The 24,026-nt window shown below is 61.0% G+C and overlaps 5 protein-coding genes and 1 non-coding gene across 6 annotated transcripts; 4 read left to right on the forward strand and 2 right to left on the reverse strand.

Annotated features, from left to right (window-relative positions):
• Positions 1-89: 89 nt before the first annotated feature.
• Positions 90-181, forward strand: LOC62_03G004424. Its single transcript is given in 2 exon segments — positions 90-127; positions 146-181. It is a non-coding gene; the product is annotated as a tRNA-Ile (tRNA).
• Positions 182-425: 244 nt separating this feature from the next.
• Positions 426-3,251, reverse strand: yta12 (Mitochondrial respiratory chain complexes assembly protein rca1). The gene is made up of 3 exons (XM_062770944.1): positions 2,670-3,251; positions 2,549-2,617; positions 426-2,499 (listed from the first exon to the last, which is right to left on the reverse strand). The coding sequence occupies exons 1-3, from the start codon at positions 3,164-3,166 to the stop codon at positions 528-530; spliced, it is 2,538 nt and encodes an 845-aa protein (XP_062626928.1). The 5' UTR covers positions 3,167-3,251; the 3' UTR covers positions 426-527.
• Positions 3,252-7,127: 3,876 nt separating this feature from the next.
• Positions 7,128-9,525, forward strand: SPBC530.05_1 (putative transcriptional regulatory protein). The gene is made up of 3 exons (XM_062770945.1): positions 7,128-7,631; positions 7,725-8,754; positions 8,814-9,525. Exons 2-3 carry the CDS (start codon positions 8,399-8,401, stop codon positions 9,319-9,321), a joined length of 864 nt encoding a protein of 287 aa, XP_062626929.1. The 5' UTR covers positions 7,128-7,631; positions 7,725-8,398; the 3' UTR covers positions 9,322-9,525.
• A 127-nt stretch (positions 9,526-9,652) lies between these two features.
• UMAG_11114 (Putative DEAH-box ATP-dependent helicase) lies at positions 9,653-14,373 on the forward strand (the record flags this gene model as incomplete). Its single annotated transcript, XM_062770946.1, has 8 exons — positions 9,653-9,875; positions 9,914-10,087; positions 10,123-10,470; positions 10,506-11,768; positions 11,808-12,304; positions 12,414-13,257; positions 13,319-13,579; positions 13,717-14,373. Exons 1-8 carry the CDS (start codon positions 9,663-9,665, stop codon positions 14,371-14,373), a joined length of 4,257 nt encoding a protein of 1,418 aa, XP_062626930.1. The 5' UTR covers positions 9,653-9,662.
• A 380-nt stretch (positions 14,374-14,753) lies between these two features.
• mcm5 (DNA replication licensing factor mcm5) lies at positions 14,754-17,176 on the reverse strand (the record flags this gene model as incomplete). Its single annotated transcript, XM_062770947.1, has 5 exons — positions 17,138-17,176; positions 16,947-17,083; positions 16,768-16,894; positions 16,575-16,718; positions 14,754-16,535 (listed from the first exon to the last, which is right to left on the reverse strand). The coding sequence occupies exons 1-5, from the start codon at positions 17,138-17,140 to the stop codon at positions 14,754-14,756; spliced, it is 2,193 nt and encodes a 730-aa protein (XP_062626931.1). The 5' UTR covers positions 17,141-17,176.
• Positions 17,177-20,158: 2,982 nt separating this feature from the next.
• Positions 20,159-24,005, forward strand: prr1 (Transcription factor prr1). Its single transcript, XM_062770948.1, has 8 exons — positions 20,159-20,979; positions 21,262-21,922; positions 21,982-21,987; positions 22,026-22,047; positions 22,089-22,211; positions 22,260-22,335; positions 22,389-23,706; positions 23,760-24,005. The coding sequence occupies exons 2-8, from the start codon at positions 21,378-21,380 to the stop codon at positions 23,764-23,766; spliced, it is 2,097 nt and encodes a 698-aa protein (XP_062626932.1). The 5' UTR covers positions 20,159-20,979; positions 21,262-21,377; the 3' UTR covers positions 23,767-24,005.
• The last annotated feature ends 21 nt before the right edge of the window (positions 24,006-24,026 follow it).

A 24,026-nucleotide genomic window follows, 5' to 3' on the forward strand; every position in this document is an offset into this window, starting at 1 on the left:
AGGGGCGGCGCACACGACTGCTGACCACCGAGGCGGGACCAATTCGGGGACACGCTCACCGACAACGCAATTTTCACGCAATCACCCAAGGCCGCTTAGCTCAGCTGGTTAGAGCATTGTACTAATAACTCGATGGTTATCAGTAATGCAAAGGTCGGCAGTTCGATCCTGTCAGTGGTCAAGGTTAAAATCTTTTGCCTCGGCGTCTGGGCCGTCCATAAATACGTTGATGGCTCCTTTTTGTCATCTGTGTTATGCTTAACAGACTCTTTTGTGCTGCTGCCCACCACTATTTTGAACCGGGCGCACGGTGGAGCATCTGGTCGCCTCCTGCCCACCTCGTTCTCGCCGCACACCCTCGTCATGACCCCTTCTTCTTGCTTCTCAAACTACTGCCCCCTCGGTAACACCCCCTAACGCCCACGCCAGAGTGAACGGTGTGACATTTTATTGCTGATGCAGTGATTGTGATGCCAAATGCGGACTAGCTATCGACCCTCCTCGTACACGACCGACCAAAACACTCTCTACAAGAAGTCCTTGGTGCCCTTGATGGCAAGAGCAGGCTCGGCGCCATCAGAGCCGCCTCCAGAGCCGCCCTTCTTTTCGTCGTGCTTCGCCTCCTTGATCTCTTCCCTGGTGATCTTCTTCTTTTCGTCGAGCTGCTGCTCAATGTACACGTCCATCTCGTCGGCGGCATCGAAGGGTCGCTTGCCGAGCAGGTGGCGCATGTCCTCGCGGGTGATCACCTCCTTCTTGAGCAGCAGCTGGGCGACCTTCTCGACGTCGTCCTTGTGCTTGGTGAGCAGGTCGGTCGTACGCTGGTGGGCCTGAGTAATCATCTTCTTGACCGCCGCGTCAAGGGCCTGCGCAGTGGCCTCAGAGAAGGGCTTCTGGAAGCCCTCCTGGCGCTTTTCAGAGCTGCCGTACGAGATGGGTCCAATGTCGGGGTTCATGCCGTAGTTGGCGCAGACCTCGAAGGCCCACTTGGTCACCTTTTGCAGGTCGTCCTGGGCACCGGTGGTGATAGAGCCGAAGAAGATCTCCTCAGCGACACGTCCACCAAGAGTCATGGACATGCGGTCGAGCAGCTGCTCGGTCGACTGCAGGAAGCGCTCCTTGGGGAGGTACTGGGCGTAGCCGAGGGCACCGACACCGCGGGGAATGATCGAGACCTTGAGAAGAGGGTCGGCGTTCTCCAGGAACCAGCCGCAGATGGCGTGGCCGGCCTCGTGGTAGGCGACAATCTTCTTCTCCTGAGAGCCGAGGACACGGCTCTTGCGCTCCAGACCGGCAATGACACGCTCAATGGCACCGTCAAAGTCGGCCTCGGTCACGGCGTCACCACCGTGACGAGCAGCGCGGAGAGCAGCCTCGTTACAGACGTTGGCAATGTCGGCACCCGAGAACCCAGGAGTAAGCAGGGCAAGCTTCTCGGCGATGCTGTCGATGGTGAGCTCAGGGTCGAGGGCAATGGGGCCAAGGTGGACCTTGAAGATCTGGCGACGGCCGCCAATGTCGGGACGGTCAATGGCAATGTGACGGTCGAAACGACCAGGACGCATGAGCGCAGGGTCGAGGACGTCGGGACGGTTGGTGCCGGCGAGAATGACAATGTGCTCCTTGGTGCCGAAGCCGTCCATCTCAACGAGAAGCTGGTTCAAGGTCGATTCACGCTCATCGTTGCCACCAAAGTTGCCGCCCTTTCCACGAGCCTTTCCGATAGCGTCGATTTCGTCAATGAAGATGATGCAAGGGGCGTTCTTCTTGGCCGTGGCGAACAGGTCGCGCACACGCGAGGGACCGACACCAACAAACATCTCCACAAACTCGGAACCCGAGACGGACAGGAAGGGCACCTTGGCCTCACCGGCAGTCGCCTTGGCGAGGAGGGTCTTACCGGTACCGGGAGGACCCGAGAGGATGGCACCGCGAGGGATCTTGGCACCGAGCTTCTCGTACTTTGCGGGCTCCTTGAGGAACTTGACGAACTCCATAATTTCCTCCTTGGCCTCGTCCATGCCGGCGACATCACGGAAGCGGACAGCGACGTCCTCCTCCTGGTTGAACATCTTGGCCCTCGACTTGCCGACGCCGAAGAGACCACCACCGGGGCCGCCTCCACCGCCAATGCCGGCGCCACCCCTGCGGGCCATCCAGACAAAGAAGCCGATCATCAGGAGTGTCGGCGCGAAGTGCATGGCGGCACTCAGCGTGGAGACCTCATCGTGGTAGGACACAGGGATGCGCTCGGCAGGAGGGATGCCGAGCTCGTCCTGCGTCTCGCGTAGCAACGTCTCGAATGCCTCGACCGAGCCGATGGTGAAGGTGTAAGGGGCTGGGCCGTGGGCGGGCGAAGGCAGCGACTGGTTGCCGGACGACGTCGAGCCAGTCGACGACGAAGAAGATGGGATGGGGTTGTGCAGGTGAACGCGGACCTTGGTACGGTTCACAACCTCGAGCGACGACACGAGACCGCGGGCGAGCAGCGAGTTGCGGCTAGTTTCCGAAGTCAGCAATAGACCCGAAGGCACGTCGTCATGCTTACAACTCCTGCCATGTGATTTCACGAGTGCGGTTGTCGCCGGGCTGGGTGAGGGAGTAGAGAGCATATGTTCTGCAGGGGTTAGCTTCATCGGCATCGTGGACAACAGCAAAACTCCACTCACGAGATAGCAGCCAGGAGGAGCTGGTTTGGTGTCATGCCGCCGAGGGGGCTGTTGTTCTGGCCACCCGGTCCACCGCCGCCTTCCTTTCCTCCTGGGCCGCCGCCGCCGCCGCCGCTACCACCGCCAGATCCAGACGACACGGAGCGCTTCTTGCCATGGCCCGAGAGCTCATCGCTCAGACGGGGGCGGCGATCCCGCAGGCTCTCGCCCTCCTCCTCCTTCTCCTCCTCAAACTCCTTGTGGTCCTCCTTGCCATCGCGGCTAGACTCGGCGTTCTTCGCGGGGCCGCCAGCGGCTGGCCGGCTCACGCCGCCCTTCTTTCCGCCAAAGACCGACTCGAGGCCGGACGGTGTCGGCGTGTTGCTCGACGGCCGGGGGTTGCCGCTCGGCGTCGCGTACGCGCGGGTGGCGGCGCGCAGGACGCTGGCCGACGGCGCGAGCGATGGCAGATGGCGACGCGCCGGCGCGGCGAGGTGTCGCAGGGTAAGGCGGTACATTGCCTTCAGTGTTTAAAGGGAGAGTGGTAGTGCTTATGGGTGTGTGATTCTAGTTGACAGATTATCGCAGAACATTGAATTGTTGCTCCTCGGATGATCGATTGCAAGTCGTCGCTGGATGCCGGAGCGTCGTCGTCCATCGGCCGGCAAGTCCATGGCGGGATCAAAATTCCCACGCACCACTCCACCGTGGGCGGGGATAATTTGGGTGCAAAGTGGAGGGGTGTGGCATTTGAACCCAAAGGGTATTTTTGATTTGTTTTCCTCAACCTTCCTCCTTCTAATACCCACCATTGACTGATACCAGCATCGTTCTTGGGATGTGAAGTGTGGAGAGAGAAGAGTGTAGATGATTTCTGCTCAAGACGTAGGTGGCAGAGCAAACGAGGCTGTCCAGTCGCCCCAAGAAGACACGTTCTCGCTTTCCGCCTTCAGCCTCCCACCGCCATGCCCTGTGGCTCAACTGAATAACTGGGCTTGCGATGCGTCGTCGTCGCCGTCGTCGTCCTCCTCCTCCTATCGGGTTGGTAATACGGTCAATGTTGCTCAAGTGCGTGATCGCCGCCGGCGAAATTGGACAGAGCTTTGGGAATAGTCTTCGCACTGGGGTAAGTATAGATTTGTCGTTGAACGTGACGCTTCTCGCTCGCGTACTCAGCCTTTCGCACCACCGACACGAGTGAGCTCGATGGTTCGATAAAAAAAAAGACTCTGAGCCTCACCCCTCGCCTAACGGGAATCCCAATGCGGACCGGAAGCGATAGTTGCTCGTCGGCTGCTGCTGCGGAGTTCCCGGTCGTGGCTGGGACGCGTCGGCTCGGAGTCCGAGGGCAGAGGAGGCAAGACTCGCTCCGCCCACCGTCAACTTGAGCCAAGACCGAGGCAAGCAAGGCACCTCGGTGACCCTCTTGGCCATCTGTTTGTCTCCGAGGGATGAGTCCGCAGGCACCGCACGGGATACATCGGAGGCTGTCCGTCGACCTGGTCTAGCGCTCGGTCCGGGACGTCGGAGACGCATCCGAAGTCATATGCATACTGACCTGTAGGATTGTCTGTCTGACCTGCGTGTTGGCTTGTAATGGCAACGCATCCCAAGATCGCAGAGTGCTACAATAGAAGTGGCACAGCCTGCCCTGACACCAAGCCCCCATGGACAGGCGGCCACCCTCACGCCTCTTCGAAACTCGGTCAGCCCCCGTGTGTCCGAGGCATGGGTCTCGCGCCGTTCCGCACACCCCGCCCCTGATGTCACCGCGTGCATGAGCCTATCGAAGGAGATCCTACATGCGTATAAAAACAAGGTTGGCAGCGGAGCAAATTCAAACAAGGGACGGACCCCGTCAGGTCCACCACTCGCCGGGGTATAACTGTGACAGCGGGGACGGTCCGGGAGTTGCGGCCCGTCTTGGCCGCTGCAGGCCGACCGGTGACAGTCTGTCGTACAGCTGATGGCCGTAGGCTCGACTCTTCTCGGGTCTGGAATGCCGGCAGACTTGTCGGCCAAGCCAGGCTAGCTGGGTGGGGGGTGGGGGTGGTCGCAACCGGACCGCGGCGAGGCAGACGCCAGGGTCTTGCACGCCTCGCGCCGAAACCTGGCTGCGCGGTACAGTCGGGCGGCGTTGCGCCGCTACTACGTGGCGTGGACGGCTATCTTTTATGGCCAGGCAGGCGGTCGGGAGGTTCGCCTTTTCTGCCCCATGCCAAGAATCATGTGATGGGCTTGCTGGCGATGCTTGCAAGCGCTTCAAGTCGACACGTTCTGAGTGAATTGCAAAGGGAGACGAGGTTGTGGCGCCTTCCGTCCAAGGCGGTGTGCGCCGCTTAAGTCGACAGCGATTGAGACATGGCTGACTGCGACCTGAACATTCCTTCTAATACCCTGGAGGCTTGTTCCTCTGGCGTCTTGGGGGATACACGAGGACAGTGTTGTCACGCAGCATTATTGGCAGGCGGGGGGCCGAAGAGGCGGAGTTGACCCAGGTCCAGAACAGCAAGCTGACCCACTGCAGCGAGTATCACCTACACCTCCAATGTGGCACCGGGTTCCTATTATCTACGATGATGTCATGCGGCAAATATCAAGGGTTGGTGGCGGAGGAGCCTCGACAAAAGCGCCGTGAACTTCGGCGCCTATCCCGCAGTGGCGAGGACAAGGTTCAGCTGCGCTCTGCGGCCAGTAGCTAGGAGCCTGGTGGTGATGAGCGATTTGCGAGTAAGTAACGCAGCCACTGCTCTGGCCAGGGGAAGAAGACAGGGGCCAGGATGCGATAAAACGCGATCCAGGGAGGATCGTGGGCCGGCGCCACAGGGCTGACATGGCCGTGCCCTTGAGCACAGGCTAGGCGCCTCAGCCAGAGTGATTCAGGCAGGCCTCAGTGTAAAGCCAGGACGCGTGTGCCTTGGTGCATGTACCTTGTTGTTTGTTCGCAGCGCCATTGGCATGTTCGCGCTTGTTCGCTGGCTCGCCGAGTGGGCCGCCGCAGCAAGCACGTACCGAGCGACGCCGGGTCCAAGCAATGACATATCCAGCCGATCTCCGAAACGCCTTCTGTCTGTCGTGCCGCCCGCCCTGTGCGCGGAATGTGAGTGCGGCGCACTTGAAATGTGGGGCGGTGGTCCGGTGGTCTTGAGGGTATCCAGAATCCCACGAGGGACTCGAGAGTTCGCGTGACGTTGGTTGTTGTGCCCTGCTCGTCAACAACGACTTTGGAGGCAGCGCGAATTCCTTGTCTGTGCTTTTCATTCTTACTCAACTCAATACCAACGCTCGATTCCAACTCGCCCGCGGCAAAAACCCGGGGCAACGACACGTCGGGTGAGTGCGCCAAGGCTGTCAGGACCCCACCGAGCGACAAGATTCCTAGGAATCCCTCAAAGCCATAGCCGCCCGAGGCCGTGGCAAACCGTCTTGTTGGGACGAGGGCTACACTGGCCTTGCCGCATCCCGTGTCCTCACCCATGGGATACTGGTAACTGTCTACGGCCGAGTAAAGAGCAGACTTGAGCCGGGGCAGAGCGTTGGCCATCCGAGGGCGGGCAAAACCCCGGCCTAAGTCTTGGCAAGAGATAATGCCTCAGAGCAATGTCGCCAGCGTGTGACAACACTGGGCCCCGTTCGCCATTCCTTTACTCTCTTCAAGCTTAAACTGGTTCTTTGAGCCAAGTGCTGACGTCCCCGTTGTTTTAGATTCGACCGCCATCCGCGACAAAACGATCGAGCCGTTATCACGGTTGCGCTGCCCGAGGCTGTTCAATCGCCTCTGCTTTCGCGCCGTCCGATACGAAACACACCTGTCAATCGAATACCCTCGGCTCCTCTTTCAACTTGGCCTGTCCCCGCCCGGGAAGCGCCTGCTGCATGCTGGAGGTGTATCGAGATAGACTGGTGTCTGGTGCGAAGTGACAGTTGCCGCCACTCGCCTCCTTGCGGCAACCCTCGGCTCGCCACCACCCACCGGTCTGCATTATCAACCTTCCCCTCTTGCCTACCCGTTTTCCTGCTCTCCTTACTCTTGGTCCGGAGCATACTACCGCGGCGCTCTTTCACCTTGACGTCGTGATCCTTGTCTTCCCTCTGGCTCTCTTCTTCTCACACCACTACCGACCACCGATCTCACCTCCACCCACCAACAGCCGCCCGCTCCTGGACGCGGTCACCCGGTTACCGCATAGTCGCCAACTTTCCGCATTTGGCAATCGCTCGCCATAGTCTTGCTGCCACACGTTGTGCGGGATCAAATTCACCGCAAAACACCGGGATCAAATTGCTGGGGCGGCAGTGAGCTTTGCCGTCAAAAGGAAGAGAGTCGACGGGAGTATCTCATGTCGCCAACGTTTCCCACTCTGCACCCGCCGCCAGCAGCAGCAGCAGCAGCAGCAGCGACGCAGCAGCAGCACCACCAGCCCACCGCCCAGCAGTACCTGCCCCCGTCGTATCCGCCCCCACCACCCAGCAGCAGCAGCAGCCCTCTTCCCCCCCCTCCATCATCATCACACCCCACCCAGCACACCCAACACACCCACCACCCAAGTTGCCTCCGTCCATCCCATCCGAGTCCGAACCCGTTTCCTCCTTCTACCTCCGTCGTCACTGTACCAGCACCAGCAGCAGCAGCAGCAGCCTCCGCCCGCCTTCCCCCATCACCATCAGCACCAGCACCGCCGGCGGCATCATCCACGGCAGCATCTCTAGACTGGCGGCTGCACCAAGGGCATCAACAACAACAACAGCAGCAGCAACAAGGACGTCTGTCTCTGTCGCCATCGTCTGCACCCTTGCCCCCCCAAAGCAGCAGCAGCACGAGCAGTAGCAGCAGCAGCCGCCCCTATTCAAGGCCAAGACAGCCAGATTCCCAGCGGCCAGCCCCAGCATCCACCCCTGCGTTACTCTCCCACGGACCAGGCCATCATCACCCAATAGACCACCACACGGTAGTCGCACCTCCCTCCTCTTCCTCCTCCCCTTGTAAGCACACACACACACATACACATCCCCTTGTCCATCACTCTGGGCATCGCGATTGCGCCTCGTTACTGACACTGCATGCGCCATCACTAGATTGGAACAGTGCACCTTCCTCGCATCAGCAACAGCCGCAACGCGATCACTCTTCTGGCACGCTAGTCCCACCGCGACGCGTCCAACACCGGCCACCTCCACTGCATCTTGTCGCATCTCACTCGAGCCCTCCCACATCGTACCCTCCTCCTCATCCCCACGCAAACGAGTACCTGTCTCCATCCCGCTACACATTCTACCCAAGCCCAGATACATTTAATCCATCGCCAAGTCCACAGCAACTGTCGGACAGCGCCTCTCCACTGCAATCACAACAAAACGCGTCACTGCATCCAGCCTACAGCGGTAACAACACGTTCCCGCATCCAACGGCCAGCCCATCAAACACTGCACTATCAATATCGCCGACTGAGCACACCCACTGGGGAGCTCAGCCAGATCACGTAGCCAACCTGTATCCTCCAGGCCAAATCCCCATTGGTGCAGCCGCACCCCAAACGTCAACGTCCCCAGAGACGGCCACTATCCCACCCCCAGCCACGACCGAAGCCGACACGCTGTCGTCTGCAACCGGCCAGCCTACGGGCGCTGAGGCGACCCACGCTACGGGCACTGCCGATCAGGCGCACGCCGCGGCGGCGGATGCCCATGCACAGGCGTCTTTAAACCAGTCGCCAGTACACGCAGCTGCGGCTGCCTGGGCGAACCCTACAATGCCGTACTACAACTCGGTTCCTGGCCAGGTCGACTACTTGGCAGGCGACTACACCAACATCAACGGCGTCATCCCACAACTGCAGGCCGAACACTATGTTGCGGGAGCTGCCGACGACTACAACGGAGTAACCCTGTCCAACTGGGCGGAGGCGAACGCGGCCGCCGACGCTAACGGCGGTGTGCCTTCGCTTGTCACCGATGATGCCAACGGTGGCCAGGTTGTCATTCCCGACCACCACGACCACGACCACCACGCGGCGGCGCAAGCTCTCGCAATCTCTGGCAACGGAGACGGCGAGAAGCCCAAGAAGCTCGTGTTGGCTTGCCACTTCTGCCGGGGCCGAAAGCTCAAGTACGTTTTTGACATTGCGCCAGCAACAACAGTAACAGTAATGCTAACACCTCCCTCAGGTGCGATGGCGGCCGCCCGACCTGCACGCATTGTGCCAAGCGCCAGCTTGTATGCACATACGACGAGCAGGTTCGCCGACGAGGTCCAGGGAAGAGAACGAAGGAGATGCGCGAACGAGCCGCACGCGAGGCTGAGGCTGCAGGCTTAGGGCTCAACCCCGAGTCGTTAGCCCACCTCACGGGGGAGGCTGGCCCGTCTACTCTTATCGAGGCGCCCAAGAAGCCCGGACGGAAACGCAAGTCGGAGGCGGTGGACGAGGCGGAGAAGAAGGCCCGAATGGACCAGGAGCAAGCAGAGGCGCAGGCCGCTGTCCAGGCTGCTGCCCAAGCACACGCCGCGGCTCAGCTCAGTGCTCACGTCGGGCTGGAACATGCCCTCGGAGAGCACGATCAGCCTTTAATCGACCCTGCTCTGGCAGGCGAAGGGGGTGCCGTGCTCGACCTTCCTCCGCTGGAGCCGGGCACGCTGGGTCAAGTCATCCAGCAGCTGAACGGCGCCCAGCAATAGCACAAACCACCATCCTCTCGCCGAAACGCCCTTACAGAATCACCCATGGGCTCCCAAGTCGTGTTACCCCCCTCCCCCTTCCCCATCTATTATTGTTTTTTAGGTTTTCGTTCGTCCTTCCTTCGGTCATTTGAGCCATAGGGGTATTTCCGTTGTACCTGTAGGCAGATGTACAGTGCTGCAGAGGCAGCAATGAAAGAGGAGACTCGCCCGCCAAAGATGTTGATGGCTGCCACCTTTCTGTTGAATCGGTTTCATGTCAAAGTGGAGGTCTGACGAAACTCAAAAGTTGAGATTGGTTTCATTTCTTGTCTGCCAAGCTCGACGTTGCCTGCTCGACAATGGCCCCAAAGCGAAGACCGGTCAACGTTGTTCGCTCGGGAAACGCAGGCAACTCTTCAAAGCCGACAAAACCCAAAGACGAGAAAGATGGAGCCAACCCAGACGCGCCAGCGAGGCCACCTCCTCTCTTCCCCATCGGCTACAAGTCGCCCGTGACCATCTTGAACGAGAAATGCCAAAAGGCAGGATGGGAGAGGCCCATTATCGAGACTGTGGGTCGCGGATAATGCATGGGCTCTAACCTTGTCAGAAGCAGAACCCGAGGTCGAACCCCGAGACGTTTGGCGGCGTGGTCATCCTGCGCAAGCGGACCAGCAAGAATGTGTACGACCTCGACACTGTGCGCTTCACGCCGCACCCCCCGTTGGACATTGACAATGCCGCGATGGCAAAGCACTACCTGGCGACCTATGCGCTGTTCCGAGTGAGTCGGCCCAGCCGGGCGAGCTGACACACCAGTTCCTCAACCACCTCCCGCTTGCCTTGACGCTCCCTCCGACGATCAGGCCGTACTGGACGACGCTGCTCGCCGAGAAGTCGGCCGCCCCGGCCCACAGGGACTGGGAGTGGGCGCCGGACCCGTTCGCGGCCAAGCACGAGGTCGAGGCCCGCCAGACCAAGAAGAAGGAGAAGGACGAGGCGGTCGCCTCTGGCTCCGCGACGCCGGGCGGCTCGGGCTCGGGCCACCCGTCTGGCCGCTCGACGCCAGTCAACGACGGTCGCCGAGGTGGAAAGGTCTGGGAGAATGCGCCCGAGGTGCGCATGGCTCCGGCGCTGCGTGAGGTCGTCGAGGGAACAGTGAAGAAGGTGGGTGGGAAACGTGTTCTCGACTAACCCGCCAGTTGATGAAGCGCTTCCCCTCCGCCATCATGGACGCGGCCCGCGAGACGGAGGGCACGCCGGCCGGCACACCCGGCGCGTCGGGCACGAACACGCCGAGCCTGGACACTAAGCCGCTCCAGACGCAGCTCGAGACGCTCGGCTTCCGCCCAGCGCACATCACCTCGGCGCTGTCAGCGGTCGCGGCAGCGCACGCTCGCCTGCAGGCTGGCGGCGTGAACGGCGCCGACCCGCTCGTGCTCTCCCTGAGCATTCTGTCACCGCTGGAAGCGGCGATCGAGTGGCTCCTGCTCCACCTCCCAGAGGACGACCTGCCGCCGCGCTACCGGCCCAGCAGCAGCGCGTCGGACATGGTCACTGGCGGCTCCGCAAGCAAGGGGGGCAAGAGCGCGCTCGTGCGCGGCTGGACAGTGGACAAGCTCGTCCGCAAGGCTGGTTTCCCGCGCAAGGCGGTCGAGGCGGCCATCGCCACGGAAGACCGCGAGTCGCTCACGCTCGAGCTGCTCGGCCGCCGCCTGGTCGGGTGGAAGGGCGAAGACGCGGGCTGGGGCGACAAGGAGGTCGTCGAGTGGGGACCGGACGCCGCGGCCGACGAGGAGCGCCAGGTCATGCGCGACGAGGAGGTCATGGCCCTCGAGGCCATGCTTGGTGAGCGGTTCCGCCGCGGCGAGACCCCGTCCGAGCTCATTGTCGACATTGAGAGCGGGAGCGACACGCTCCACCTCCACGTCGTGCTGGACGAGCACGCGCCATATCCGTCCGCGCAGCACCCGACGCGCCTCCCGCCGTTCTACCTCACGTCGCCGAGCCTGCCGTCGTACATGCGTCTGCACCTGCACGCCGACATGCTCCTCCAGTTCCGCGACCCGCAGCGGCACGACCTCGTGTCGGTGCTCGAGGCGGGCACGGGCGGTGCCATCCTCATGATGGTCGAGCACCTCGAGACGACGCTACCGACCGTCGTCGAGAACCCGCCAGACATTGCCAACGTGACGCAGCACCTTATCCCGCGTGTCGAGGACGACGAGCCGGACCGCGCACCGAGAGAAGCGCAGCGCAAAGCGCCGAAGCAGCACTCCACTACGCGGAGAAGAGAGCCGACCGCGGCGGAGAAGGAGGCCGTCGTGGCGTCGCAGAAGGCGCTGTTCGCGAATCCAGAGTACAAGCCCATGCTCGCTGCGCGCGAGCGGCTGCCGGCCTGGAAGGAGCGGGACAATATCTGCGATGCGCTCGCGAAGAACCGCGTGTTGGTAGTTGTTGGAGAGGTGAGTTGGATCCCGAAGACGAGCTGACTTTCCCCCCAGACCGGCTGTGGAAAGAGTACCCAGCTCCCGCAGTTCATTCTGGACCGCGAGATTGCCGAAGGGCGAGGCGCGTCGACCAACATCATCGTCACGCAGCCGAGGCGAGTGGCAGCGATGGGCGTCGCTGCGCGCGTGGCGCAGGAGCGGCTCGAGGACGTCGAGAAGAACCCCGGGTCAGTGGGCTACGCTATCCGCGGCGAGGCGCGCCGCTCGCGCGACACGCGCCTCCTGTTCTGCACGACGGGTATCGTCCTCCGCCGGCTCGGTACCGGCGACGCCGACCTCAGCAACGTGTCCCACGTCATTGTGGACGAGGCGCACGAGCGCGGCGTAGACACCGACCTGCTTATCTGCCTCCTGCGCGACCTGCTCGAACGGAACAAGACGATCAAGGTCGTGCTCATGTCTGCTACTATCAATGAGCAGATCTTTATCGACTACTTTGGGGGATGTCCGAGCCTCAAGATTCCTGGGTTTACGTATCCCGTCCAGGATCAGTGAGTGTCGTTACGGGAGACCGACACGCCTGGCATCACTGGTGTGACCACGAAAGTGGCGCGGTCGCCCGTCGACGAATTGCGCCCGACTACAGTGCTAACCCCACAGTTACCTCGAGGACGTCGTCCCGCTCATCAAGTACCAACCTACACCGTCGCGATATGGACCCAAGCTCAACGAGGACCAGAAGGCCGCCATGCGTGCTGACTACGAAAAGCTTGGCCTCGCGCAGGACGACCTCCGAGCCCTCGAGATTATTTCACAGTCGGACCGTATCGACTACGGCCTGGTCGCTGCCACAGTCCAACACATTGTCCGCACGGCCCCAGACACCAAGGGTGCTATCCTCATTTTCATGCCCGGTGTTATGGAGATCCGACAGTGTATCGCGGAGCTGCAAAATGCCGACCTCGGTCTGGTGGAAATCCTGGCACTACACGCCAACCTCTCGAGTGCCGAGCAGCGACGCGTTTTCATCCCCACAGCTCCCAAGCGAAAGATTGTGGTCGCAACCAACGTGGCAGAGACCTCGGTCACCATCGACGATGTGGTCTACGTTGTCGACTCTGGGCGCGTCAAGGAGACGCAGTACGACGCCGACAACGGCATGCAGCGCCTGGTCGAGTGCTGGACGAGCCGGGCATCCGGCCGCCAGCGACGCGGTCGTGCCGGTCGTACTCAGCCCGGGCAGTGCTACAAGCTGTACTCGCACCGCACGGAAAACAACAGCATGCCGCGATTCCCAGTACCTGAAATCTTGCGCACACCACTCGAGGCGCTGTTCCTGCAGGTCAAGGCCATGAATGAGGAGACAGACGTCAAGGCGTTCCTCGGCAAGGCCATTGACCCTCCCAAGATGGACGCCATCGACTCTGCCTGGCAGACCCTCATCGATCTGGGGGCGGTGGAGAGCGAGAAGCACACGAGTAAACTCACCGCCATGGGTCGCCATGTGAGTGCTGTACCTCCAATGTGGCGCCAAAGTAACGAGGGCTAACGCTGCGCCTTCACAGATGAGCATGATCCCTGTCGACCTGCGATTGGCCAAGATGATGGTCTTGGGCACCATTTTCAAGTGTCTCGACACCGTGCTGACGATTGCGGCCCTCCTTTCCTCCAAGCCACTATTCACGTCACCAATCGACCGCCGTGACGACGCCAAACGGGCACGCGAGGCGTTCACCACCTCTCGCTCTGATCTCTTGACCGACGCACGAGCGTACCACGAAGTCGCCGCACTGCGCGGCAGCGCAGCACGTTCATTCTGCGAAAAGGTGAGCACGCATGCAGCGGGGTATACAAAGTGCCTACGACGCCGCGCCACCAAAAGCACAGGCCGAAAGTGGTTGAGGCTTCGGGTACCGCGCTGTATCCAGTTTGGCACCCGTGGTGGCGGAGTTGACACGCACAGAACTTCATCTCTCCGTCAACTGTGCGCGACATCACGTCCTTGCGTCAGGACTTTATTTCTGCCCTGTCCTCGCTTGGGTTTATCAGTTCGTCGGCCGCCGGCCTGGCGCGCGTGAGCACCAACGTGGCCAAGGACAACCTCGTCAAGGCCGTGATTGTCGGCGGGCTGTACCCGCGCGTTGCGCGCATCGCCCTCCCCGATGCGCAGTACGAGCGCGTGCAGCAGGGTGCGATCGCAAAGGAGCACGAGGCCAAGGAGGTCAAGTTTTTCGACCAGGCCGGCCGCGTGTTCCTGCACCCGAGCAGCGTGCTCTTCTCCGTCTCGGGCTGGAAGCGCGGCTACCTTGCCTACTTTTCCAAGGCCGAGACGTCCAAGGTCTTCCTGCGCGACGCGACCGACGTGCCGCTGTACGGCCTGTTGTTGTTCGGCGGCCAGATCACGGTCAACCACTGGGCTGGGGGGCTCATGCTCGGCAAGGACGGGCACGTCAAGCTCCGGGCCGCGACGCGTATTGGTGTGTTGTGCGCGCAGCTGCGCCGCCTGCTCGACGCCGAGCTTGCCGAGCTTATCGAGTCGCCGCACGGCGCGGCCGACCTGCGCGAGGACGTGACGGGGGCCATGATGGCGCTCCTGGCGCGCGACGGTCTCACCCAGTAGTCGTCTACTACAGCGAGGCACCCGAACTCGCGACCACATTCACCTCGTGCTCATGGTGGCGTGGTATGGTGTGGTCCGCACTTTTGGTACCGCACTGTACTCTTATGCATACCAAAAAGCTCATACAAATTTTATAGCCTGCCGTGCCCGGGGGACGGCAGGGGGGCAAGGAGGGGGAGAGGGGTAAGGGGGAGGGGGGTGAAGACCGCGGACACTTGTACGCACCCAGACAGTCAACACTCGCTATGTAAGTTACCCTAGGATACTCATCAGGAGACACCAGGTTTCAGTCCGTCAGTCGTCGCCGCCTTCACGTGGCACGGCGTACATCTATCGGCACAAAATACAAGGAGATACACTAACAGCGGCGAAGCCCACACCTAGACGCCAACACGGTTGACCACCTTCTTCTGGTTGGAGAACCGGATGACCTCGCGCTTCTCGAGCACAAAGACGGCCCGCTCGAGTGCGTGCTGCGAGTAGCCCTGCTGGTTGACAAACTCGCGCACGAGCGACTGGTAGCTCGTGCTCCAGCCAATCGGCAGGCGGCGCTTGAGCTCCTTCTCGATGCGCTCCATCTCGTCCTGCAGCTCGGCGCGCGACATGCCGTCTACCTGCCCGGCCGCGACGGCGTCCATTGTCGAGTATTTGAACAGACGGATCGCCTCCTCGACGTGGTGCGGCCCGACCTGCGGCGAGAGCGTGATCTTGGCGAGCGACTCGGAGATACGGATCATGGCCTCGAGCTGACGGACAGTGATGGGGATCGAGCTGCGCTCGTCATTGTCCCGCTCCACCTGCTGCACCTGTTTGCGCAGGCTGACAAAGTGCGAGCTGAGCATCTCGGACGCCTCGGGTGACAGGCGGGGCGCACATCTGCTCTTGCAGTACGCAATGTAGCGCTTCATCTTGTCGATGTCGATCTCACCAATCACGTCCTCGCCGGCCTCGCGGTTCATGTGGATGTTCATGACGTGCTTGGCGATGGTGCGGTCACGGGCCTCGTTGTGCTCGTCTTTGACAATGAAGATCATGTCGAAACGGGACAGAATGGTAGTCTGGAAGTCGATGTTCTCGCCGGGCGACTTCATGTCGTCGTAGCGACCAAAGACGGGGTTGGCGGCAGCGAGGACACTTGTTCGCGAGTTGAGGATCGTGGTGATACCCGCCTTGGCAATCGAAATGGTCTGCTGCTCCATGGCCTCGTGGATGGCCACACGGTCCTCGTCCCGCATCTTGTCAAACTCGTCAATGCACACGACACCGCCGTCGGCGAGCACCATGGCACCTCCCTCGAGGTAGAACTCGCGAGTGATAGGGTCACGCTGGACAGACGCGGTGAGACCAGCCGCCGACGACCCCTTGCCCGACGTGTACACCGAGATAGGCGACACTTTTTCAACGAACTTGAGAAGCTGAGACTTGGCAGTTCCGGGGTCACCGAGCAGAAGCACGTTGATGTCGCCACGAAGCCGCATGCCGTCTGGAAGAATCTTCTTGCTTCCGCCCATCAGGAGACATGTCACCGACTTCTTGATGTCAAGGTTGCCGTAGATACTTGGCGCAACGGACTGGGCGAAGCGCTCATACAGGCCGTCTGATCGCGCAAGCTGCTGGTAGTGCTCCTCCTCCTCGGGCGTGAAGACGCGCGATCCGGGAGACGAGGCAACCGACGAGTCAATCTCGATGCCGAGGACGCGAAGGTAAGGCTGGCGAAGGGCCGGCGCGCCGCTGTTCTTGGAGTTCTTCGACGTAGGCGCAAAGGTTGAGTAGATGCCAGTCGCAATGATGCGCGATCCTGGGACGACCTTGCCGCTGAGGTAGCGCTCCGCCTGGAGCATCATGTGACGGGGCAGTTCTCCGACAGGGACCATGTCGGGGGCCTCCTGGAGCTTGATAGTCTGCTGGTCAACGAAGCGGCAGCGGTCGTGGAGGATGACATAGGGGTCCATGGGACAGTCCTTCTTCTGGCCGTCGGCCGCTGGCGCGTCACACCGCCTCGGAAGCGCGGCGCGTTCACCGCCCATACCACCGGGTACCTTGACGACCTTGACAGTACGGCACGACTTGCACTGGAGGTGGAGCTCGGTGGCGCGCGCCGAGAGCTGGGACGCGTTGATGACGATACCGGGGAGACGGACGAGGGTAGTGAGCGTGTCGGCCTGTGCGAGTTAGCTCTGAAAGTCGTGTTCTTAACTCACGCTCAGCTGGCGGAACTGGAACATGTTCATTCCACTCTTGAGCGTGACCTGCATCTCGGGGACGAGCTCGGCGGCGGTCGACGAACCAGGCTCGGTGGACGGGCTGACGAGGGTGCGAGCTAAGCGGAGGAGCGCGCTCTCGAGCTGCGAGGGTTAGGGGAAGCACACTTGCGTGGATGGATCGCGAACTCACGAGAGGCAGCATCTCTCCGGGCTTGTCGCGGACCTTTTGCGCGAGCTCGGCATCGAAGAGGTTGAGGTCATTAAGGTCGACCTCGAGGGTGTGATGATGGAGGAGGAGGGAGGAGCGCAAGCGGTCACTTGGGGTTGTCAGTGTCTGCTATCGCCTCCCAACATGATCACCATACTCACCGATAGATGAACTCTTGGTTGACGCGGAACTCTGAGAGGAACCGGAGGAACTGAGCCTCGGTCTCGGCGGGCGAGTCGACGCCCTGGTCCCCCTCCAAGACCTGGACCGAGTAGATGCGGTTCTGCTCGAACCCGCTCTGCATGGTGTCAGCCGGCTGCGCCTGATGGATGCGTTGTTTGTGTTTGCGTACCATTGTTTGTGTTGTGATGTGGGTGTCGGGGGTTACGAGTGATGAAGAGTGGAGTGTACAGGACAAATCGAGGGTTTTGTCATGTCGAGGGTGGGTGGGTGCGACAGACACAAAGGAAGGAGGGGGCGAGACGCGTCGTGACGCGCTCCAGGGACAAGGAGACGCGCTTGGGTGAAAGGAAATTATTTATTCAAACCTCTCCCTTTAACCACGTGGCCGATATTGGCCGATTTGCGGAATTGCGGAATCTGATTGCTCCTTTGTCGTTGAACGTGGCGAATTTGGTGATTGCAGCGCCACAAGCGTGCCGGTGGGCCAGTGCACTCGCTGCAGCGATCACAGCAAACCCACTCAGGCGCACTCTGCACCCCGCACACACCCTCCGGCATGAGGGCACAGTCGACCCAGGAATTGAGGACCGTGGCGCTATTAAAGTTGAACGCCTCGTGCGAGTTCATTCACCACGAGGTCTGTGTCTCGAACCGGCGCCTCGTGGCTCGTGGTCGAGGAACCCGCATCATGGGACACTGGGACACGCGCACGGACCAGGTATGTCGCCACCGGCGCCGACCCCCATAGCTAATTTCCATGAACGCGGTAGACGTCATGGTCAATCTTGGATTTGACGTTTTGGCAACTGTGCAGTGTTGGCGTGGGGTGTGGGGGGGATCCATGATCGCATGACCAATCCCCGGCTTGCTCGCCGGCTGGTTTGACGGTGCATTCGAAACAATAGAGCGGTGACTTGCACGTTGCCGCCCGGCAGGTGGCGATGACGACATGGCAATGAGATCCGCGCATCCGCACAAAGAAGCCAAGCCACGGTCACCAATCGCATGGGAACCGATGGGGGAGGGTTGAGCGATGACTGCCATGGGGTGCCCGAGATCGAGGAAGCACCTTGCGATGACCTCGTGGCCGCTCGAGTGGGCCAAAAGCTCAAGCCACTAGTGCCACGTTCTGCGTGGATTACGAGATGTGCGAAGTGATGATTGTTGGGGAGGGGGCCACCGGTCTGCGCATGGACGCCTGAGAGACACGCCGAGGTGGTTCCTTGATGCCCGAGTGTTGGTGCCCGGGGACGCTGACGCAGGAATTGGGAATCTCCAACCAAGAGATCGGGGAAACCTAGTGAGATGAGAGATGCATCAGCGTATCAACAGCGTCGTAGTCTGGCGGCGGGGAAACGCAACGGGCAACACGACGGCGACGGGCGCGGCGGGCGCACACTGCCAGTGCGCCAAACGAGCGCCCCGACCATGGAGCGGCCATTGAGTCCTTGGCGCGCCGATACGACAACACACACAGCTGCTGTGTGCGAGCGTGTCATGCACAGCTGTGCATGCCGGTGGTGGCCTAGCGCAGCGCATGGTCACCTCGAGCCTCTTTTGACAATTTGCGATCAGTGGGTCGGGTTAGCCGTTGGTAGTTGGGCTGTCGCGTGCTGTCCTGCTGACCTTTTTGTGTTAGCGGCGCCGTACCTGAGGAAAGAGGACGACGACAGCGGCGTCGACAACCAAGCCGGCGACGACGAGACGACGACGACGACGACGGGGCACGAGGCCATAATAGGACGATAAGACGATCAGTGGGTTCACACTGCGTGCCTGGTGGTCCACGGCCATTCAATCCCTAGGAGGGGCGCAGTGCGAGGAGGGAGGTCATCGCCCCCAGCTGGCGGCGAGGAAGGTAGCCCATTCACCCACCCTGCTGGCGCGACCGATACTGTGCCCGCCCACCCCCTATGATCGCTGTGCGATCAAGAAGAGTATGCCACCACCCTCCCTCCACCCGGCAGGGCAGGCGGGGCGCCCAAACCACCACAGCACATCACTGGATTGGGGGCCCCCAACTTGCGCCAGCGCCTCTGACGTCCTTGTGCCTGGCCGCCCGTCTGACACGCCTCGCGCCGTATTATCCTCGTGCCATTCCCCCACCTCGCCGGGCCGCCGATACCGCGCATACATGAGACCGCGAGTCACAAGGCTGGTAACAGTAGTAACAGCATTGCATGGACGCGGCTTGCAGTTCCAGTCCCTGGCGACGCCGCGCCCGCCCCACGCGCTGAGTCCTTTTCGGAAGTGTCGCTCGTCGTCGTCGTCGTCGTGGGCGGGTGGTGCCGCAGCAGCTCCGCCCGCTCCTATTGCCCGAAGTCCGATCACCGTCACCCGCCCTGCGGCACCCGAAACGACTGGCGTTTCCGACACCACCGGTTGCCTTTGGATCATCGGACGAGCGTGGGAGGGGCCAAAGGAAGGAAGGTCACCGTGGGTGGGGGCAGGGTAGGCAGGGTGGGTGAGTGGTAGTCATGATACGAGAAGCATGCCTCGCGATGGCGGCGGCGGGTGGGTGGGTAGGTGCAGGAGGCAGGAGGCTGAAGGCTGAAGGCGGCGGAGGCGGCGGCACGCGACAGTCTGTGTCACCCCACCGCGCCCCACCCAGGCAGGCAGGTAGGCATCAGCAGCAGCGGTGTTGCAAGAGGAGAGGAAGGCGTATGTGTGTGGTGTGTGTGTGTGCATATGGTGGGTGCACTGACGCCTCCCTTTGCACCTGTTCGCATCGTGTCCCCGTGTCCTTCCTCTCGCATTTTCCCCCTCATCCCTCGCCGCTTACTTGCCGCTTGCACCCCTTTCATAGCACACACACGCGCACACACGCGCGCGCCGGGCCCGCGCCGCGCCGCCGCCGCCGCCTCCCACCACCACCACCACAACACCGCTCATCACCACCATCTCGAACGGACCACTTTGAGCAAAAGAGAAGACGGCGCGCGTCTTGAAGCAGACACGCACACGCATACCACGCACCCCCCCTCCCCCTCCCTCCTCCCCCCGCGCCTCCCTTTGCGCCCTACACACACACACACACACGCACACCTAGTTTTCCCCTGAGGTGACGACTGCATTTCCACACTCGGAGCGGCTTTGTAACCCACAAATCGATTCCAAACCAAGCCCCCTCCCCCCATCGCACCCACCCCCCCCCCCCCCCACCCCGCGGGATCATCACCACTAGACCACAACAACAACAAACAACAACAACGACACCAACGACAGTGATAGTCTGCCCCAAGTGCTTCTTGACACGCCTACTTGCATCACGCACCCCTCTTCCACTGTCCCGGCGGTAAGGGCACGGCCACCCCCTCTCCGCTTCCTCTAGCCCAACCCCCTCCCTCCTACATCTCCCTTCCCCCACCCTCCCCTGGTCCTCCACAATAGTCAGCACCCTCGACGCCGATCTCGCACGACGACACTCCTGACAGCTCCGAACTTGGCCCAAGCCATAATACCAACCACCCGCCTGCTATACGCCGCAGCCCTTGGACTGGCCGCCGCCCTCGCTTGCCGTCGCGCACGCCGTTCCCAAACGGTAAACCTTGGTCCGACGATAGTGTCAGGTCTTGTCGCCTGGTGTATTTTCTCCGCGCCATCTTGCCCCATCTCTCCACTCTCTTGATAGCGCGCGCGCCCTATCCATCAACCCCCTCCCCCTTCATATCTCGATTTTTTTTCAGGCTCCGTGCCACTCTAAGTCCCAACAACACCGCTCACCGCCCCTCTTTGCTGCGTGCGTGCGTGCTCACAAGTGTATAGCACACGACACACGTTGCAAAGCACGCAGGCCGCACATAAAGCTGTACTTTGTACGACGACATTGATAGACTTGTCATCTGGAATTCCACACATTACAATCTGTCCGGCCGGTAGCACGCACACCACACATCGACTTGGCCGCACCATTGGATCCACACCGCCATCTACATACCCACCACAGTCATCCCACCTCGCACGCCACACAGCAGAGCAGCCTCGGGGAAAGAGTCGCGACGGAAACACGAGGTGCGTCCTGCCCTGCCTTGTCTCATTGCACGCCTCCTGCATACAACCAGCCCGCTCGCGTGTTTGCCACCACGCTTTCAGGAGCCCGACCGCGACGATCCTCTGGTGGCGACGAGCTGAATCGTTTTTGTTGTCCGCTCGACCCTGGCAAGGTATAACAGGATTGTCCTTTGCATACTCTGTCCCCTCGTCCCCTCTATCTCTCACTCTTCATTGCCCATTTTTGCCGCTGGCCGCTGGCGTTGTTGGACGATCGGAGAGCTGACGACGGCCACTCTTCAGTATCCCACTCAAGACCAATCGGGTTGTGCCTCCGTCACGAATCCTGGCCTCACTGTCCCCCTCCTCCCACCTCACCCCACTCTTTCTCGACTCGCCTGTTCCCACCAGCAGCAGACATGCAGCACCTAGGCGGATTCCAGCAACCCTCGGGCCTCCCGTTGACGTCACCTCCGCTCGTCTCCTCGTCAGCGACTGTCCCCTCGGCTGCGGCCAAGCTGCAGCAGGGGACTTGGGGGCCAACGCCACAGCCCCACCCCCTTTCAACCTCGTACTCTAAACCATTGGCTCTCGGTCCATCTTTTGGTGGTCTCACAGCCGAACACCACCCTTACCAACACCAGCACCAGAACTCGTCAAACCAGCTAGGTCCACCCGCCACCATGAGCTTTCAGACCCCCCGCGGATTCCCACAGGCCAACGAGCACATGTACTACAGTGGACACACCCAGAGCATCACTCCTCGCTTTGCGGGGTATGATGCGGGTGTGAGCGCCTATTCCCAACCACTGCTACCCGCTCAAGGCAATCTTGCGCCCCAGCAACAGGAGGACGATCGCTGGTATTCTCAACCACCAGACCCGACTCGATCGCCCACCAAGAGGGGAAAAGGCCAGAAGAAGGCGGATGGCAAACAGGCCACCTTCCTAACAAAGCTTTACAAGTGAGTCAAGCCTACACGTCAACTCACATGTGCGCACGGCCGCTTTCTGACCTTCACAGCATTCTGTGAGACACGACGCTTGGGACCAGTGGCTGACCTCCAGCGAGCAACCAGAGTACAACCATGTGAGTAATACATGTACCTTCGAGTGCACTAATTTTTGCAGATAATTAGATGGGATCAGACTGGGGAGACCATCATCATCGAGCGTCCAGAGGAACTCGCGGACAAGATCCTCCCCATTGTTTATCGCCAGAGCCGATTTGCTAGCTTTTCAAGACAGCTGAACGTAAGAGGGGGAGGAGAGGGTTTAAATCCTGACGCTAACCTTTTCTAGATCTATGGCTGGATGCGCAAAGTTAGCCTACGCAACGTCGAGAACGGGATCGTCGACCCAGACGCCAGCATGTGGTGTGAGTTCAGCCTCCTTCTGCCCCGTGCGTCCGGTGCTCACAAGGTGCCACAGCGCACAAGAGTCTGCGGCGAGACTCGCCCAAGGATTTGATCCTGACCTTCAAGCGCCGTGTTCCTCCGCGCCCAACCCAGGCCCAGAAGAATGCCAGGCTCCAGAACGAAATCCAGTTGCTAAGTTCCGACTCTGACGGCTTCAACTCCCCCGCCGCCGACGCGTACTCTAATTACCGCCTCAACGATCTCGACGGCAGACCCTTGTCGAATGTCACGCTGGACAACCCTCACCTCGTCCCTGCTGGTGCTGGTTCGATTGGCATGCACCACCAGACTGGCGTTCCTAGGGGTGAGACGAGCCCAAAGGTGGTTCCCCGTCCGTTTGCGGTACCGAGCACTGCCCCTGCTACCGCCATTCCCATCCACCGAGGCCACTCACTGCACTTCATGGTCCCAGCCGCCAGAGCCACCGTGCACTCTGCGCCAGCGACGTCGACGAGCTTTTCGGGGGTGAGCTCGTCGTTCACCTTTCCGGGTACGCAGGGCGGAAAGTTTGGAACCGACCCGCTACCGAAGCCAGTGCTCCCTACCTCGGCCAGGTTTGCACCGACCTGGATGGGCGGCGGAGACGTTAGACTCGATAACGCCGACCCCCTCCTTCGCGGAACGACCGACGACCCGACTTACCGCATCGATGATGGGACGACCTGGGCTCGCAGAGGCCAGGGTGTGCTCGGCGAAGGCATGAAGCCTACATCGTCGGCATCTCTCTACCCGTCTTCTCTTCCCTCGAGCATCAACTACAATCCGTCGCTTGCCCAGGAGCCTCTGCGGGAGCCTCTTCCTTCTGGTTCTTCCTCCTTCTCCGAATTTGGTAAGGCAATGAGCCCAAACAATCAGCCGACCACCTCTTCCCACGGATCTCCAGTCCAGGCAGGTGCTGTGACAGAGCTTCAGGCGCAGACCATTTCGCCGGGGGTCTACAGCTCGCGAGCCTTCGGAAACGCCGCGCCTCCCGCTCCCCAGGCCAATATCACCACTCGATCGTGGCCCCCTCGTGGTGTTGGCGGGTCCAACGCGGGGTCTGGTACCCCCCCACCTCCTCGCTCGCCGACCATCATCAAGCACGAACGCCGGCACTCGAGCTCCAAGGCACCGTACACCCCACCGAACAGCACCCGCGAGGTCAACACTCAGACCAGCACAACTGGACCGGGTGGCCCAGTCCGCCACACTCACACGAAGCGCAGCTCGCTTTCCCAGGTGAACACGACGCTGCCACTGCCGCGCGACGAGGAGGCGCTCCCGAGCGCCAACTTGCCCGGCCAGCCCGAGCTGTTTGGCGAGCTTGACAGGCCTGTCGAAGTTGTGGAGGGGTGAGTCGAGAACTGTGCGGCTTAGGTCTGTGCGTTTTACTCACGTTCGTCAGCCTATGAGATCTGTCGTCGCGCTCGTCGCTTCGGTCGGTCAGGATCGGTCAATTGGATCTCTCACGAACTGGTTACGAATCACATGAGCATCTACGAGTGGCACGTTTTTCTCTATACACCATTGCAGACCGTTACTCATCTCCACCCCAACCCCACTGTATACATACAGGCTGTGTTGTATTTGTCTCGCTCGTTTCCGTAGGCAGTAGACACTGTGTCGTTGATGATGATCTGTGACAAGGCGGCGAGCGAGCAGGGAGCGAGGC

This window comes from Vanrija pseudolonga, chromosome 3 (genome assembly GCF_020906515.1).
Source record: "Vanrija pseudolonga chromosome 3, complete sequence".
Classification (NCBI taxonomy): Eukaryota; Fungi; Basidiomycota; class Tremellomycetes; order Trichosporonales; family Trichosporonaceae; genus Vanrija; species Vanrija pseudolonga.

What these genes read in the sequence shown, in the direction of transcription:
- yta12 (XM_062770944.1), bottom strand. Translation starts at nt 3,166, where the DNA reads ATGTACCGCCTTACCCTGCGACACCTCGCCGCGCCGGCGCGTCGCCAT. An exon ending in CTCCTCCTGGCTGCTATCTC is followed by an intron (nt 2,618 to 2,669) that starts GTGAGTGGAGTT and finishes TAACCCCTGCAG; the next exon opens with AACATATGCTCTCTACTCCC. An exon ending in GAAATCACATGGCAGGAGTT is followed by an intron (nt 2,500 to 2,548) that starts GTAAGCATGACG and finishes TTCGGAAACTAG; the next exon opens with CCGCAACTCGCTGCTCGCCC.
- SPBC530.05_1 (XM_062770945.1), top strand. Translation starts at nt 8,399, where the DNA reads ATGCCGTACTACAACTCGGTTCCTGGCCAGGTCGACTACTTGGCAGGC. An exon ending in TGCCGGGGCCGAAAGCTCAA is followed by an intron (nt 8,755 to 8,813) that starts GTACGTTTTTGA and finishes CACCTCCCTCAG; the next exon opens with GTGCGATGGCGGCCGCCCGA.
- prr1 (XM_062770948.1), top strand. Translation starts at nt 21,378, where the DNA reads ATGCAGCACCTAGGCGGATTCCAGCAACCCTCGGGCCTCCCGTTGACG. An exon ending in AGCAACCAGAGTACAACCAT is followed by an intron (nt 22,048 to 22,088) that starts GTGAGTAATACA and finishes TAATTTTTGCAG; the next exon opens with ATAATTAGATGGGATCAGAC. An exon ending in GCTTTTCAAGACAGCTGAAC is followed by an intron (nt 22,212 to 22,259) that starts GTAAGAGGGGGA and finishes AACCTTTTCTAG; the next exon opens with ATCTATGGCTGGATGCGCAA.